Source organism: Pseudophryne corroboree, chromosome 1 (genome assembly GCF_028390025.1).
Source record: "Pseudophryne corroboree isolate aPseCor3 chromosome 1, aPseCor3.hap2, whole genome shotgun sequence".
NCBI lineage: Eukaryota > Metazoa > Chordata > Amphibia > Anura > Myobatrachidae > Pseudophryne > Pseudophryne corroboree.
The window spans coordinates 823,641,025-823,656,162 of NC_086444.1; the positions used below are offsets into that span (position 1 = coordinate 823,641,025).

Sequence of the window (15,138 nt, forward strand, 5' to 3'; positions counted from 1 at the left end):
CCTACGCTAATTAAAGCTAGGAAAGAAGTGAACGCAAACCATTATCACCGCATATGGCGGAAATATGTTGCGTGCTGTGAGGCCAGGAAGGCCCCAAAGGAGGAATTTCAGCTAAGTCGATTTCTGCACTTCCTACAGTCAGGGGTGACTATGGGCCTAAAATTGGGTTCCATTAAGGTCCAGATTTCGGCTCTGTCGATTTTCTTCCAAAATAGAACTGACTTCACTGCCTGAAGTTCAGACTTTTGTTAAGGGAGTGCTGCATAGTCAGCCCCCGTTTGTGCCTCCAGTGGCACCGGGGGATCTCAACGTGGTGTTGGATTTCCTGAAGTCGCATTGGGTTGAGCCACTTGAATCCGTGGAGCTACAATACCTCACGTGGAAAGTGGTCATGCTGTTGGCCTTGGCGTCGGCCAGGCGTGTATCAGAATTGGCGGCTTTGTCATGCAAAAGCCCTTATCTGATTTTTTATATGGATAAGGCGGAATTGAGGACTCGTTCCCAATTCCTTCCTAAGGTGGTATCAGTTTTTCATGTGAACCAACCTATTGTGGGGCCTGCGGCTACTTGGGACTTGGAGGATTCCAAGTTACTGGACGTAGTCAGGGCCCTGAAAAGTATGTTTCCAGGACGGCTGGAGTCAGGAAAACTGACTCGCTGTTTATCCTGTATGCACCCAACAAGATGGGTGCTCCTGCTTCTAAGCAGACTATTGCTCGCTGGATCTGTAGCACGATTCAACTTGCACATTCTGCGGCTGGACTGCCGCACCCTAAATCTGTGAAAGCCCATTCCACGAGGAAAGTGGGCTCTTCTTGGGCGGCTGCCCGAGGGGTCTCGGCTTTACAAATTTGCCGAGCTGTTACTTGGTCGGGTTCAAACATTTTTGCAAGAGTCTACAAGTTTGATACCCTGGCTGAGGAGGACCTAGAGTTTGCTCATTCGGTGCTGCAGAGTCATCCGCACTCTCCCGCCCGTTTGGGAGCTTTGGTATAATCCCCATGGTCCTTACGGAGTCCCAGCATCCATTTAGGACGTCAGAGAAAATAAGATTTTACTCACCGGTAAATCTATTTCTCGTAGTCCGTAGTGGATGCTGGGCGCCCATCCCAAGTGCGGATTGTCTGCAATACTTGTTTATAGTTATTGCCTAACTAAAGGGTTATTGTTGAGCCATCTGTTGAGAGGCTGTTATATTTCATACTGTTAACTGGGTATAGTATCCCAAGTTATACGGTGTGATTGGTGTGGCTGGTATGAGTCTTACCCGGGATTCAAAATCCTTCCTTATTGTGTCAGCTCTTCCGGGCACAGTATCCTAACTGAGGTCTGGAGGAGGGTCATAGTGGGAGGAGCCAGTGCACACCAGGTAGTCCTAATGCTTTCTTTAGTTGTGCCCAGTCTCCTGCAGAGCCGCTATTCCCCATGGTCCTTACGGAGTCCCAGCATCCACTACGGACTACGAGAAATAGATTTACCGGTGAGTAAAATCTTATTTTTATCCTGCTGTGTGAGCTGGGAATGGGCGCACCCACACATAGTGGCGTTGTAGCTGTCGTGTAGATCTGCTGGCAGTGTAGCTGTTACTATGCGATGGATAATAAAATGCACAATTACATTAGTTGAACTTAGCCATTTTTGCATGCAAACATGTAATATCAAATGCTTATAAGTAGATCCAAGCCACCAATTATTGCCACTTATGTACAATCCAGAATACATAAACCTTTTTTGTTTTCCAGTTTCCTTCACAGTAATGTGCTACAACGTACTGTGTGATAAGTATGCTACTCGGCAGCTTTACGGCTATTGTCCTTCATGGGCATTAAACTGGGAGTATCGGAAGAAAGGTATCATGGAGGAGATAGTCAGCTGTGATGCAGATATCATTAGTCTTCAGGTAAGTGAGTAAACTGTAATTGTAGCACATTACTGGGTTTGGTATGAATGCATTACAATTTCAGTCCTCCAGAGGTCAGCATTAAACTAGGTGTCTGCTAATTTTTTTTACTATAACTTGTTGCTTTTTAAGGAACGAACATACAGGCCAAAGTTCATTACACAATTGGCTGTGTTGTCTGCTAATTGTTGCCTTGGATCGTTTGCTTAATCTGTGCAGCTATGACTAAAAACAAAATCTGTTGTCTGGAATGGGTTTAGGCTGTGCACCCTGTCTGCTGTACTGTTGGCTCCTAGTCATTGAACTGATACTGCTTTTTTTAAATGTGTTAAATTGTTGTCATTGCCTGCTTTTTCCTTGTCATTGTGCCTGCATTGTAACTAAAGTGTGAACTTTCTTTACTACTTTGTTAATTTTTGAAAAATAAAAAGTGATCTCTGTGTTGCTGTCACCTGTATTTCCTGTTTTTACACTGGGTGATACCGTTGCTCTGGTGCGTGTGTGTACAGAATCTGCTTTCAGTCTCGTTTAAACTTGTTTTGGATGTCCATTTAGTTTTGAGACCAATTACACTTTGACCTACAGGCTGGTAATGCAGTCATGCCTAGTGGTTGGATCACAGCATTTGGCCAGCTTAACAATAGCAGATTCCATTGATAGAGGTTGTTAATGACTAGTGTTGGGTGTGTAGTACATGTGTTACTCTATCGTCGGTGGGGAACATTTATAATGGACGCATTGAAAATCGTATGATTTATGACCAGGTAGAGAAACCATTAAGCATTTGAATGATCAATGTTTTCACTTGGTGTATAATACTGCATAGGTCTGCTGGTCCCGACACCAGAATATATTACTGTAACACTAGACTACGCTGCCACTTTCTATGACACAAGTGTGACGCTTGTGTGCAAAGGCCAGCAATGGTGTATTGACTGCAGTTTCTCCTCACTTTTTGCTTCCTTGTGCATCTCGAGCTGCATTATTATAAATCTGGAATACTGCACTGCAGCACAGAACCAGAGCCCTCTGCAAACCGACATGTAAACCATCAGTACAAAGCCATTGATGGCCTCAAACAAGTGCCATCTCACCATCTGTAGACAGACCATTTGTTCCAGATCACCAGTGTTTTCTCTGACGTCCTAAGTGGATGCTGGGACTCCGTAAGGACCATGGGGAATAGCGGCTCCGCAGGAGACTGGGCACAACTATAAAGAAAGCTTTAGGTCTAACCGGTGTGCACTGGCTCCTCCCACTATGACCCTCCTCCAGACTTCAGTTAGACTCTTGTGCCCGGCTGAGCTGGATGCACACTAGGGGCTCTCCTGAGCTCCTAGAAAGAAAGTATATTTTAGGTTTTTTATTTTACAGTGAGATCTGCTGGCAACAGACTCACTGCAGCGAGGGACTAAGGGGAGAAGAAGCGAACCTACCTTATTGGTGGTAGCTTGGGCTTCTTAGGCTACTGGACACCATTAGCTCCAGAGGGATCGAACACAGGACCCGACCTCGATCGTTCGGTCCCGGAGCCGCGCTGCCGGCCCCCTTACAGAGCCAGAAGCAAGAAGTGTTCCTGAAAATCGGCGGCAGAAGACTTCTGTCTTCAACAAGGTAGCGCACAGCACTGCAGCTGTGCGCCATTGCTCCTCATGCACACCTCACACTCCGGTCACTGATGGGTGCAGGGCGCTTGGGGGGGGGGGGGGGGGGGGGCGCGCCCTGAGGGCAATATAATACACCTTGGCTGGCAAATCTACACCATATATAGTCAGGAAGGCTTTATAGGTGTAAAAATACCTCTGCCAGAATTCCAGAAAAAGTGGGAGAAGTCCGCCGGAAAAGGGGCGGGACCATCTCCCTCAGCACACTGGCGCCATTTTTCCCTCACAGCTCCCTGGCTCTCCCCTGCAGTGTCGAGCTACATAAGGGTAAAAAAGAGGGGGGGGCACTAAATTTAGGCGCAATATATATATATATATATATATATATATATATATATATATATATATATATATATACAGCTATAAGGGAAAAAACACTCATTTATAGTGGGATCCCTGTGGTATATAGCGCTCTGGTGTGTGCTGGCATACTCTCTCTCTGTCTCCCCAAAGGGCTTTGTGAGGTCCTGTCCTCTGTCAGAGCATTCCCTGTGTGTATGCGGTGTCGGTACGGCTGTGTCGACATGTTTGATGAGGAGGCTTATGTGGAGGCGGAGCAGATACCGATAAATGTGATGTCACCCCCTGCGGGGTCAACACCTGAGTGGATGGTTCTCTGGAAGGAATTACGCGACAGCATCGACTCCTTGCATAAAAGGTTTGACGACATACCAAATATGGGACAGCCGGCTTCTCAGCCTGTGCCTGCCCAGGCGTCTCAAAAGCCATCAGGGGCTCTAAAACGCCAGCTACCTCAGATGGCAGACACCGATGTCGACACGGATACTGAATCCAGTGTCGACGACGATGAGACTAATGTATCTTCCAATAGGGCCACACGTTATATGATTGAGGCAATGAAAAATGTGTTGCATATTTCTGATGTTACCTCGGGTACCACAAAAAAGGGTATTATGTTTGGAGAGAAAAAACTACCAGTTGTTTTTCCTCCATCTGAGGAATTAAATGAAGTGTGTGAAGAAGCGTGGGCTTCCCCCGATAAGAAACTGGTAATTTCTAAGAGGTTACTAATGGCGTACCCTTTCCCGCCAGACGATAGGTCACGTTGGGAAACATCCCCTAGGGTGGATAAAGCGCTCACACGCTTGTCAAAGAAGGTGGCACTATCGTCTCCGGATACGGCCACCCTGAAGGAATCTGCTGATAGAAAGCAGGATGCTATCCTGAAGTCTATATATACACACACAGGTGTTATACTGAGACCAGCTATTGCTTCAGCATGGATGTGCAGTGCTGCAGCTGCGTGGTCAGATTCCCTGTCGGAAAATATTGATACCCTAGACAGGGACACTATATTGCTAACCGTAGAGCATATTAAAGACGCACTCCTCTACATGAGGGATGCACAGAGGGATATTTGCCGGCTGGCATCTAAAATAAGTGCAATGTCCATTTCTGCCAGGAGAGGGTTATGCAGATTCTAAAAGGCACATGGAAGTTTTGCCTTATAAGGGTGAGGAGTTGTTCGGGGATGGTCTCTCGGACCTCATTTCCACAGCAACAGCTGGGAAGTCTACATTTTTACCCCATGTTCCCTCACAGCCAAAGAAAGCACCGTATTATCGGGTACCGTCCTTTCGGCCCAATAAGGGCAAGCGGGTTAAAGGCGCGTCCTTTCTGCCCCGAGGTAGAGGGAAAAAGCTGCAGCATACAGCCAGTTCCCAGGAGCAAAAGTGCTCCCCCGCTTCCTCTAAGTCCACAGCATGACGCTGGGGCTCCACAGGCGGAGCCAGGTACGGTGGGGGCCCGTCTCAAAAATTTCAGCGATCAGTGGGCTCGCTCACGGGTGGATCCCTGGATCTTTCAAGTAGTATCTCAGGGGTACAAGCTGGAATTCGAGACGTCTCCCCCCCGCCGTTTCCTCAAATCTGCCTTGCCAACAACTCCCTCAGGCAGGGAGGCAGTGTTAGAGGCAATTCACAAGCTGTATTCCCAGCAGGTGATAGTAAAGGTGCCCCTACTTCAACAAGGACGGGGTTACTATTCCACAATGTTTGTGGTACCGAAACCGGACGGTTCGGTGAGACCCATTTTAAATTTGAAATCCTTGAACACATATATAAAAAAATTCAAGTTCAAGATGGAATCGCTCAGGGCGGTTATTGCAAGCCTGGACGAGGGGGATTACATGGTATCACTGGACATCAAGGATGCTTACCTGCATGTCCCCATTTACCATCCTCACCAGGAGTACCTCAGATTTGTGGTACAGGATTGTCATTACCAATTCCAGACGTTGCCGTTCGGTCTATCCACGGCTCCGAGGGTCTTTACCAAGGTAATGGCCGAAATGATGATGCTCCTTCGAAAGAAGGGAGTTTTAATTATCCCGTACTTGGACGATCTCCTGATAAAGGCGAGGTCCAGGGAGCAGTTGTTGGTCGGGGTAGCACTATCTCGGGAGGTGCTACAACAGCACGGTTGGATTCTGAATATTCCAAAGTCACAGCTGGTCCCTACGACACGTCTACTGTTCCTGGGGATGGTTCTGGACACAGAACAGAAAAAAGTGTTTCTCCCGGAGGAGAAGGCCAAGGAGCTGTCATCTCTAGTCAGAGGCCTCCTAAAACCAAAACAGGTGTCGGTGCATCACTGCACGCGGATCCTGGGAAAGATGGTAGCTTCCTACGAAGCAATTCCATTCTGCAGGTTCCATGCAAGAACCTTTCAGTGGGACCTGTTGGACAAGTGGTCCGGATCGCATCTTCAGATGCATCGGCTGATAACCCTGTCTCCAAGGACCAGGGTGTCTCTGCTGTGGTGGCTGCAGAGTGCTCATCTTCAAGAGGGCCGCAGATTCTGCATACAGGACTGGGTCCTGGTGACCACGGATGCCAGCCTTCGAGGCTGGGGGGCAGTCACACAGGGAAGAAACTTCCAAGGACTATGGTCAAGTCAGGAGACTTCCCTGCACATAAATATTCTGGAGCTGAGGGCCATTTACAATGCCCTAAGTCAGGCAAAACCCCTGCTTCAAAACCAGCCGGTACTGATCCAGTCAGACAACATCACGGCGGTCGCCCATGTAAACCGACAGGGCGGCACGAGAAGCAGGACGGCGATGGCAGAAGCCACAAGGATTCTCCGATGGGCGGAAAATCACGTGTTAGCACTGTCAGCCGTGTTCATTCCGGGAGTGGACAACTGGGAAGCAGACTTCCTCAGCAGGCACGACCTCCACCCGGGAGAGTGGGGACTTCATCCAGAAGTCTTCACGCAGATTGTTAACCGTTGGGAAAGGCCACAGGTGGACATGATGGCGTCCCGCCTCAACAAAAAGCTAAAAAAATATTGCTCCAGGTCAAGAGACCCTCAGGCGATAGCTGTGGACGCACTAGTGACACCGTGGGTGTACCAGTCGGTTTATGTGTTCCCTCCACTTCCTCTCATACCCAAGGTACTGAGGATAGTAAGAAAGAGAGGAGTAAGAACTATACTCATCGTTCCGGATTGGCCAAGAAGAACTTGGTACCCAGAACTACAAGAAATGATCTCCGAGGACCCATGGCCTCTGCCTCTCAGACAGGACCTGTTACAGCAGGGGCCCTGTCTGTTCCAAGACTTGCTGCGTTTGACGGCATGGCGGTTGAACGCCGGATCCTAACTGAAAAGGGCATTCCAGATGAAGTGATTCCTACGCTGATAAAGGCTAGGAAAGACGTGACAGCACAACAACATCACCGTATATGGCGAAAATATGTTGCTTGGTGTGAGGCCAGGAAGGCCCCAACAGAGGAATTTCAGCTGGGTCGATTTCTGCACTTCCTACAGTCAGGAGTGACTATGGGCCTAAAATTGGGATCCATTAAAGTCCAGATTTCGGCCCTGTCTATTTTCTTTAAAAAAGAACTGGCTTCACTGCCTGAAGTTCAGACGTTTGTTAAGGGAGTGCTGCATATTCAGCCCCCTTTTGTGCCTCCAGTGGCACCTTGGGATCTCAACGTAGTGTTGGATTTCCTAAAATCACATTGGTTTGAGCCACTTCAGACCGTGGAGTTGAAGTATCTCACGTGGAAGGTAGTCATGCTGTTGGCCTTGGCCTCAGCTAGGCGTGTGTCAGAATTGGCGGCTTTGTCCTGTAAAAGTCCATATCTGATTTTCCATATGGACAAGGCAGAATTGAGGACTCGTCCCCAATTTCTCCCTAAGGTGGTATCAGTGTTTCATTCAAAACCAACCTATTGTGGTGCCTGGGGCTACTCGGGACTTGGAGGATTCCAAGTTGCTGGACGTAGTCCGGGCCCTGAAAATCTATGTTTCCAGGACGGCTAGAGTCAGAAAAACTGACTCGCTGTTTATCCTGCATGCACCCAACAAGCTGGGTGCTCCTGCTTCAAAGCAGACTATTGCTCGCTGGATCTGTAGCACCATTCAACTTGCACATTATGCGGCTGGACTGCCGCATCCTAAATCGGTAAAAGCCCATTCCACGAGGAAGGTGGGCTCTTCTTGGGTGGCTGCCCGAGGGGTCTCGGCTTTACAACTTTGCCGAGCTGCTACTTGGTCGGGATCAAACACTTTTTTGCAAAATTCTACAAGTTTGATACCCTGGCTGAGGAGGACCTTGAGTTTGCTCATTCGGTGCTGCAGAGTCATCCGCACTCTCCCGCCCGTTTGGGAGCTTTGGTATAATCCCCATGGTCCTTACGGAGTATCCAGCATCCACTAGGACGTCAGAGAAAATAAGAATTTACTCACCGGTAATTCTATTTCTCGTAGTCCGTAGTGGATGCTGGGAGCCCGTCCCAAGTGCGGACTTTCTGCAATACATGTATATAGTTATTGCTTAACTAAAGGGTTATTGTTATGAGCCATCTGTTGAATGAGGCTCAGTTGTTGTTCATACTGTTAACTGGGTATAGTTATCACAAGTTGTACGGTGTGATTGGTGTGGCTGGTATGAGTCTTACCCTGGATTCCAAATCCTTTCCTAGTAATGTCACCTCTTCCGGGCACAGTTTCCCTAACTGAGGTTTGGAGGAGGGACATAGAGGGAGGAGCCAGTGCACACCAGATATAGTACCTAATCTTTCTTTTAAGAGTGCCCAGTCTCCTGCGGAGCCCGTCTATTCCCCATGGTCCTTAAGGAGTACCCAGCATCCACTACGGACTACGAGAAATGGAATTACCGGTGAGTAAATACTTATTTTTGAGGCAGGTGTGATTGTAATAACCTCTCCATAATATTAGCGCTAATTTGCTATTAAACTGCATTCTAAATATAAAGTATATTTACTTTTGTTTTAGGAAGTTGAAACCGAGCAATACTATACCCTTTTCCTGCCAGCATTAAAGGAACGTGGATATGATGGTTTCTTTTCTCCAAAATCGCGTGCCAAAATTATGTCTGATCAAGAGAAAAAGCACGTGGACGGGTGTGCAATATTTTTCAGAACCGAGAAGTAAGTAACAAAGGTGTTTATAATCTTACTTAGATTTTCCAGTGTTTTTTTTTTTTTTTCTTTCTTTCTTTTTTTTTTCCTTCTTTCTCTAGCTGGGTCCACAGGATTATCCACAGGATAACATTGGGATATTGTCGAGCGACAGCGAAAATGGCACCAACACGGTCACAAGCTTTCTGGCCTCCCAGGATGCATTGGGGCCTCCACTATATAGTCCTGCCCACTGACTCAGTCAGATCAGTTTTTTGCTTGGTGCGGCAGGAAGCCGCATGGTCACAGGGCTGCTGTGAGAGCAGCCTCAAGCTTTTATTATTTTTTTTTTTTTTATAGACTTACTATATTGTTTTTGAGCGACTTATCTTAACACGTCTTAAACGCATTCTAGAAAAAGTCGCTCCAACAACTCCCCACCGGTCGCAACAACGCTTACCTTCGGGTAACAGTGCTGTCTCGACGGGCGTCTGTGTCGGATGTTCTAGCAGGTCCAGCAGACGTAACCAGGCTGTGGCCGGAGCATGGGGAGACGGTGAGTCTATGGACTTCCTCTTACTAGAGGGGTCAGGACACAGCTACACTGATTTGGTGGAGACTACAAACAGTGTGTTAATGCGCCGAACATCTAGAGTGCGAAAGCGCTACGCTCCTGGGATCATAGGCGCCAGGAGTAGGTAGAGGCCGCGATCCTGGGAGTTTAAGTCAACAGGGGGATTCAGACGCTCTCCTGGCCGCCCCTTCTCCGAGTTCATGGCCAGTTCCCGCGTGTTTCTCGTTTCATGAACTAAATAACCTCACTTCCGGCTCAGACGCTACCACGAGGGTGCTCGGTCGCAGCTTAGACGCTGCGGTTGTGTACACTGGAGATAAAACCCGCCAGACCGAGTCGCAGGCCTCAGCGTCTGCATACACGTGGAAGTCGCTCAGCGTCTGTGTCCATTGGTGAGCGTCCGTGTCTGTTATCAGTTATCAAGAGCGGCAGTGTACACCAGTAGCATCTGAATCCACTCAGCATCTTACGAGCGTATTTGCTTGGATATGGAAGTGTGGTGAGTCTCCCTGTATCCCGCTCTCAGGAGGCAGGGTATACAGTACTAAAAATTCTCTCTACTTCTTAGTATGCATTGTTAATTTTTAGTACCTATTGCATATGAGACCTGTATATTACTGTGTTTTCTGCATGCTATGTTGAAAAAAGAACCAGTTTAAAACAAGTACAATTTTCCTACTTATGTATAAGTTGTTATGGAGGTTGTATTCTCATATGGCAATGTCTAATGCTTTAACATGTGACTGACTGCTAGTATGTGTGCTGACTTTTCTGTAAAGTAATGTCAGTCCTGTTCTGACCCTCAAATCAGGTGCACTGTGGTCAGATTGATCTCACCTCTATATACTGACATATAGGGTGATTTTCAGTCACAAATTGTGTAGTCAATAACAGGTTAATACCATGTCTGTGAGCGGTAAAAGTGATGAGAATTTATCAAGCACTCCTACAGCCCTAACATGCTTATCTTATAAGTCAGGGGTAATTGATATGAATCAATTGGTCACTTATGAGGGTTTGTGTGCAAACTGTTTCGCTTTTCAGCGAAGTAAGAAACAGGAGTTGGTTCAACCACCAACAGAGCCACCATGGAATATGTTCGCAAAGACTCTATCTTCAATAGCGGACAGGTTAGCTCCGGTAGCACCACCTCAAGGGTTAGGTTACACTATGAACCCATACATGCAGCTCCCTTCCTATGGTTTGGTTCCAGTAGCCTCTACAAGCAACCAAGGGGCAGGGAAGACTAAGACAGATATGTCTGTTTGGCAGACTACACAAGATGATACATCGGATGATGATGATACAATAGATTCAACTCCGTATGATGATCAGTCGCAGAGCTTTAGTTCAGAAGATGTAGCTGAACTTATTAATGCTGTAAAGGCTGTTCTCTCGTAAGAGCCAGTCAAGGCATTGTTAAAACTAAAGCACCTGTATTTAAACGAACAACATCAGTGAAAGCTGAATTCCCAGCGTCAGATGAGCTGACGGAAATGATGGATGAGTCTTGGGCAGCGCCCAGTAAAAAGTATAAGATTCCTAAGAGATGGGATTCTTATTATCCATTTCCTGCTGTGGATTGTTCGAAGAGAGAAGTTCCTCCAAAAGTAGATGCACATGTTCTGCGACTCGTGCATAAATCTGCTTTACCACTGTCATCTACCTCATTGAATGATGTCACAGACAGAAGGGTAGAGAGCCTGTTCGAAAATATTTTTTCTCTAGTAGGAGCAGTGGTAAGACCTGCTATGGCTTCGGCCTGGGTAGCAAAGGCAGTGGGCGAATGGATAGAGGAACTAGAGAATGACATCCCTTCTCCTACTAGGGAGCAAGAGGATCGTTTTTGCCGTTTAAGACAATCTGCCCAGTATTTGGAAGAAGCAGCAATTGATGTAGGCACAGTTGCTTCTAAAGCTTCAGCCTTGACAGTAGTCGCTCGCAGAGCAGTTTGGCTACGGACCTGGAAGGCAGATGCGGAGTCCAAGAAAGAATTGGAAGCATTGCCTTTTGTCGGTAATATATTATTTGGAAAACCTTTATCGGATATCCTAGAATCAGAGGCTGAGTCGAAAAAGGTCAGATTTCCGGCTGCTTATAACCTTAAGTCCAAGGCTTTAAAATTTTGCTCATTTCGCTGGCAAAGCAAAAGCTAAAGAGGAGCCTAAGCAACCCCAGTTTAAATCCAGGGGTAGGAAGCAGTGGGCTAGCAAAAAGCCAGCTTCCAAACCTGAACAGAAACCGTCAGCCTGAAGAGACGGGCCTCCGACTGGAGAATTCCAGGGTTGAGGGCCGACTCCTTCTTTTTGCACACATATGGCAACAGTCAACAGCAGATGCTTGGGTGCAGAAGGTAGTATATCAGGGGTATGGGTTCCCATTCAGGAGGCAGCCTCCTCAAAGATTTTTTTGCACCAGCCTGTCTCGTATAGAGTCGAAGGCCAATGCCCTGCAAGAAGCAGTCCAATAATTACTGCAGTCAGGTGTGATTGTCCCAGTACCTCCATCACAAAGGGGACAGGGGTTTTACTCCAATCTATTTCTAATCCAGAAACCAAATGGGTCATACCGACCAATTCTAAATCTGAAAATGTTGAACAAATACATATGGATCCCGAAGTTCCACATGGAGACGTTACGCTCCATAATGTTGGCTATGGAACCGGGAGATTACATGGTATCTCGATGTACGGGATGCTTACCTACATGTGCCTATAGCACTATCACATCAGTGTTACCTAAGATTTGCCATCCTCCAGGAACAGTTCCAGTTCCAAGCTCTGCCGTTCGGGCTAGCTACAGCACCCAGGGTGTTTACCAAGATCATGGTGGTTATGGCAGCTTGTCTGCGCAAACAAGGGATAAGAATATTCCCATAACTAGACGACCTGTTAATCTTAGCACAGTCGCAAGTTTTACTGTTGAGCCATCTTCAACGGACGATAGTTTGTTTACAGAGACACGGGTGGCTCATAAATTGGGAAAAGTCGTCCCTGAATCCGTCACAGCGGATGGTTCACTTAGGGGCCATATTGGATTCAGGCCTACAGAAAGTTCTCTTACCAGAGAAAAAGATAGTCAAGGTGCAGGTCATGGCTCAGGAAGCGTTGCAAGCCCAGACAATCTCAGTCCATGCAGCAATGCGACTGTTGGGTCTGATGGTATCAACCTTCGACATGGTGGAATATGCGCAATTCCGCTCCAGACCGTTGCGGCACCTTATTCTGACCAAATGGAACGGAAATCATCAGACGTTAAAGAAGCAGATCATAAAGATTCCAGTAAATGTAAAAAGGTCTCTAGCGTGGTGGCTACAGACAGACCATTTAAACAAGGGGAGACCCTTTTGGATAAAGGAGTGGCGAGTCCTGACAAGAGATGCCAGCCTACAAGGCTGGGGGGCGGTACTCTGAAGCCTATGGTTCCAGGGAAAATGGACCGCAAGGGAAAGTCGCCTGCCAATAAATCTGTTAGAAATGAGGGCCATTTACTTGGCTTTGGTTCAGGCAAAGGACAATCTACAAGGAAGACCAGTCCAGATCCGCTCAGACAATGCGACGGCAGTAGCATACCTCAATCATCAAGGAGGAACTCACAGCAGGAGTCTGATGGAGGAAGTAACTCCCATTCTAAAATGGGCAGAACTCCATCTCCCAGCATTGTCAGCAGTATTTGTCCCGGGTGTACTAAACTGGGAAGCGGATTTTCTCAGTCGACACACCATTCAGGAAACCGAATGGGCACTACACCCAGAAGTGTTTAAGACACTGGTGAACAGATGGGGTCTACCGGAGATAGACCTTATGGCGTCTCGACTAAACAACAAAGTTCCAAGGTACGGATCGAGAACAAGGGACCCAGGAGCGGTCCTTGTAGAGGCACTGTCAGTAGAATAGAGGTTTCAGCTGGCATATCTGTTCCCTCCAATATCTCTGTTACCCAGAGTATTGAGAAAGATAAAACAGGCAAAAGGAGCGATCATTCTAATAGAAGGCATTGGTACACAGATCTGTTGAGAATGTCCGTGGAAGCACCGATACTGCTCCCTCAACGTCCAGATCCGCTAATGCAGGGTCCTTGTTGTCACAGTCATCTGGATTGCCTATCTTTGACGGCGTGGCTGTTGAAACCTCTATCCTAGAGGCTAAAGGATTTTCGAAACAAGTAATCCAAACTATGCTTAGAGCAAGAAAGCCGCCTTCGGCCCGTGTGTATCATAGATTATGGCAAGCCTATATTCACTGGTGTACTGGAAAAAATTTCAATCCAAGATCTTTCAAAGTAGCTAGGATTTTGGATTTCCTTCAGGCAGGATTGGATAAAGGGTTGAAAGTTGCTTCCTTGAGGGTTCAAGTATCAGCGTTAACTGTATGGTTTCAGCAGAAGATTGCTGATTTACAGGATGTACGTACGTTTCTTCAAGGAGTAGTACATATTCAACCTCCATTTGTTCCTCCTGCAGCTCCCTGGGATTTGAATTTAGTTCTTAAATTTCTCCAGGGTCCTTTGTTTGAACCACTTGAGAGCAGATCTTAAGTGGTTAACGGTTAAAGTTCTTTTTTTACTGGCAATGGCGTCAGCCAGAAGAATGTCAGATTTAGGAGCATTATCGTGTAAGTCTCCTTTCCTAAGTTTTTTTCCAGACAGAGCAGTTCTCAGAACGAGATCTAGCTATCTTCCAAAGGTGGTATCAAAGTTTAACCTGAATGAAGAGATTGTAGTCCCAGCTTTTCAGGTATCAGGACTATCTGCGGGAGAAGCGTCGCTGGACGTGGTCCGGGCGTTAAGAATCTACATAGATCGTACTAGTGCCATCAGGAAAACAGATTCTCTCTTCATCCTCTACGGATTCCATAGAAGAGGATGGCCTGCTAGTAAACAGACGCTTGCGAGATGGCTCCGAATGGTAATATCAGAAGCTTATTCTCATGCAGATCACCCTATTCCGGCTAATGTCTCTGCACACTCTACACGTAAAGTAGGTCCTTCTTGGGCAGCACAACAGGGTGCTTCAGCAGAACAGATATGTAGGGCAGCCACATGGTCTTCCATAAACACATTCATCAGACATTATGCCGTGGATACTTTTGCCTCTCATGACGCATACTTCGGGCGAAAGGTCCTCCTGTGCAATCAGGAGCGTCCCCACCACTAAAATGTCTTTGGGAATCCCAATGTTATCCTGTGGATAATCCTGTGGACCTAGCCAGAGAAATATACGTTATGGTAAGAACTTGCCGTTGATAACGTGATTTCTCTTATGTCCACAGGGATCCCACCCTGATGCATCTGATTTGAGGATCTAGACAATCGCTAAAACCTCTTCCTCCTTGTATGGAAGGGTGTGCATGTGTGTTCTTATCGCCTAAACAGGTCTCTGCCTGATGTTCCTGCCTAAAATCGCTGTGGAAAGAACTGATCTGACTGAGTCAGAGGGCAGGACTATATAGTGGAGGCCCCAATGCATCCTGGGAGGCCAGAAAGCTCGTGACCGTGTTGGTGCCATTTTCGCTGTCGCTCGACAATATCCCAATGTTATCCTGTGGATAATCCTGTGGACATAAGAGAAATCACGTTATCAACGGTTAGTTCTTACCATAACATATA

At 47.0% G+C, this 15,138-nt stretch overlaps 1 protein-coding gene across 1 annotated transcript in view; it reads left to right on the forward strand.

Moving 5' to 3' along the window:
* CNOT6L (CCR4-NOT transcription complex subunit 6 like) overlaps positions 1-15,138 on the forward strand; it is a 259,770-nt gene that overhangs the window by 215,321 nt on the left and 29,311 nt on the right. The window contains exons 7-8 of the mRNA XM_063919607.1: positions 1,743-1,900; positions 8,833-8,987. Coding sequence (XP_063775677.1) covers positions 1,743-1,900; positions 8,833-8,987 — 313 coding nt within the window. The remainder of the gene's footprint in view (positions 1-1,742; positions 1,901-8,832; positions 8,988-15,138) is intronic.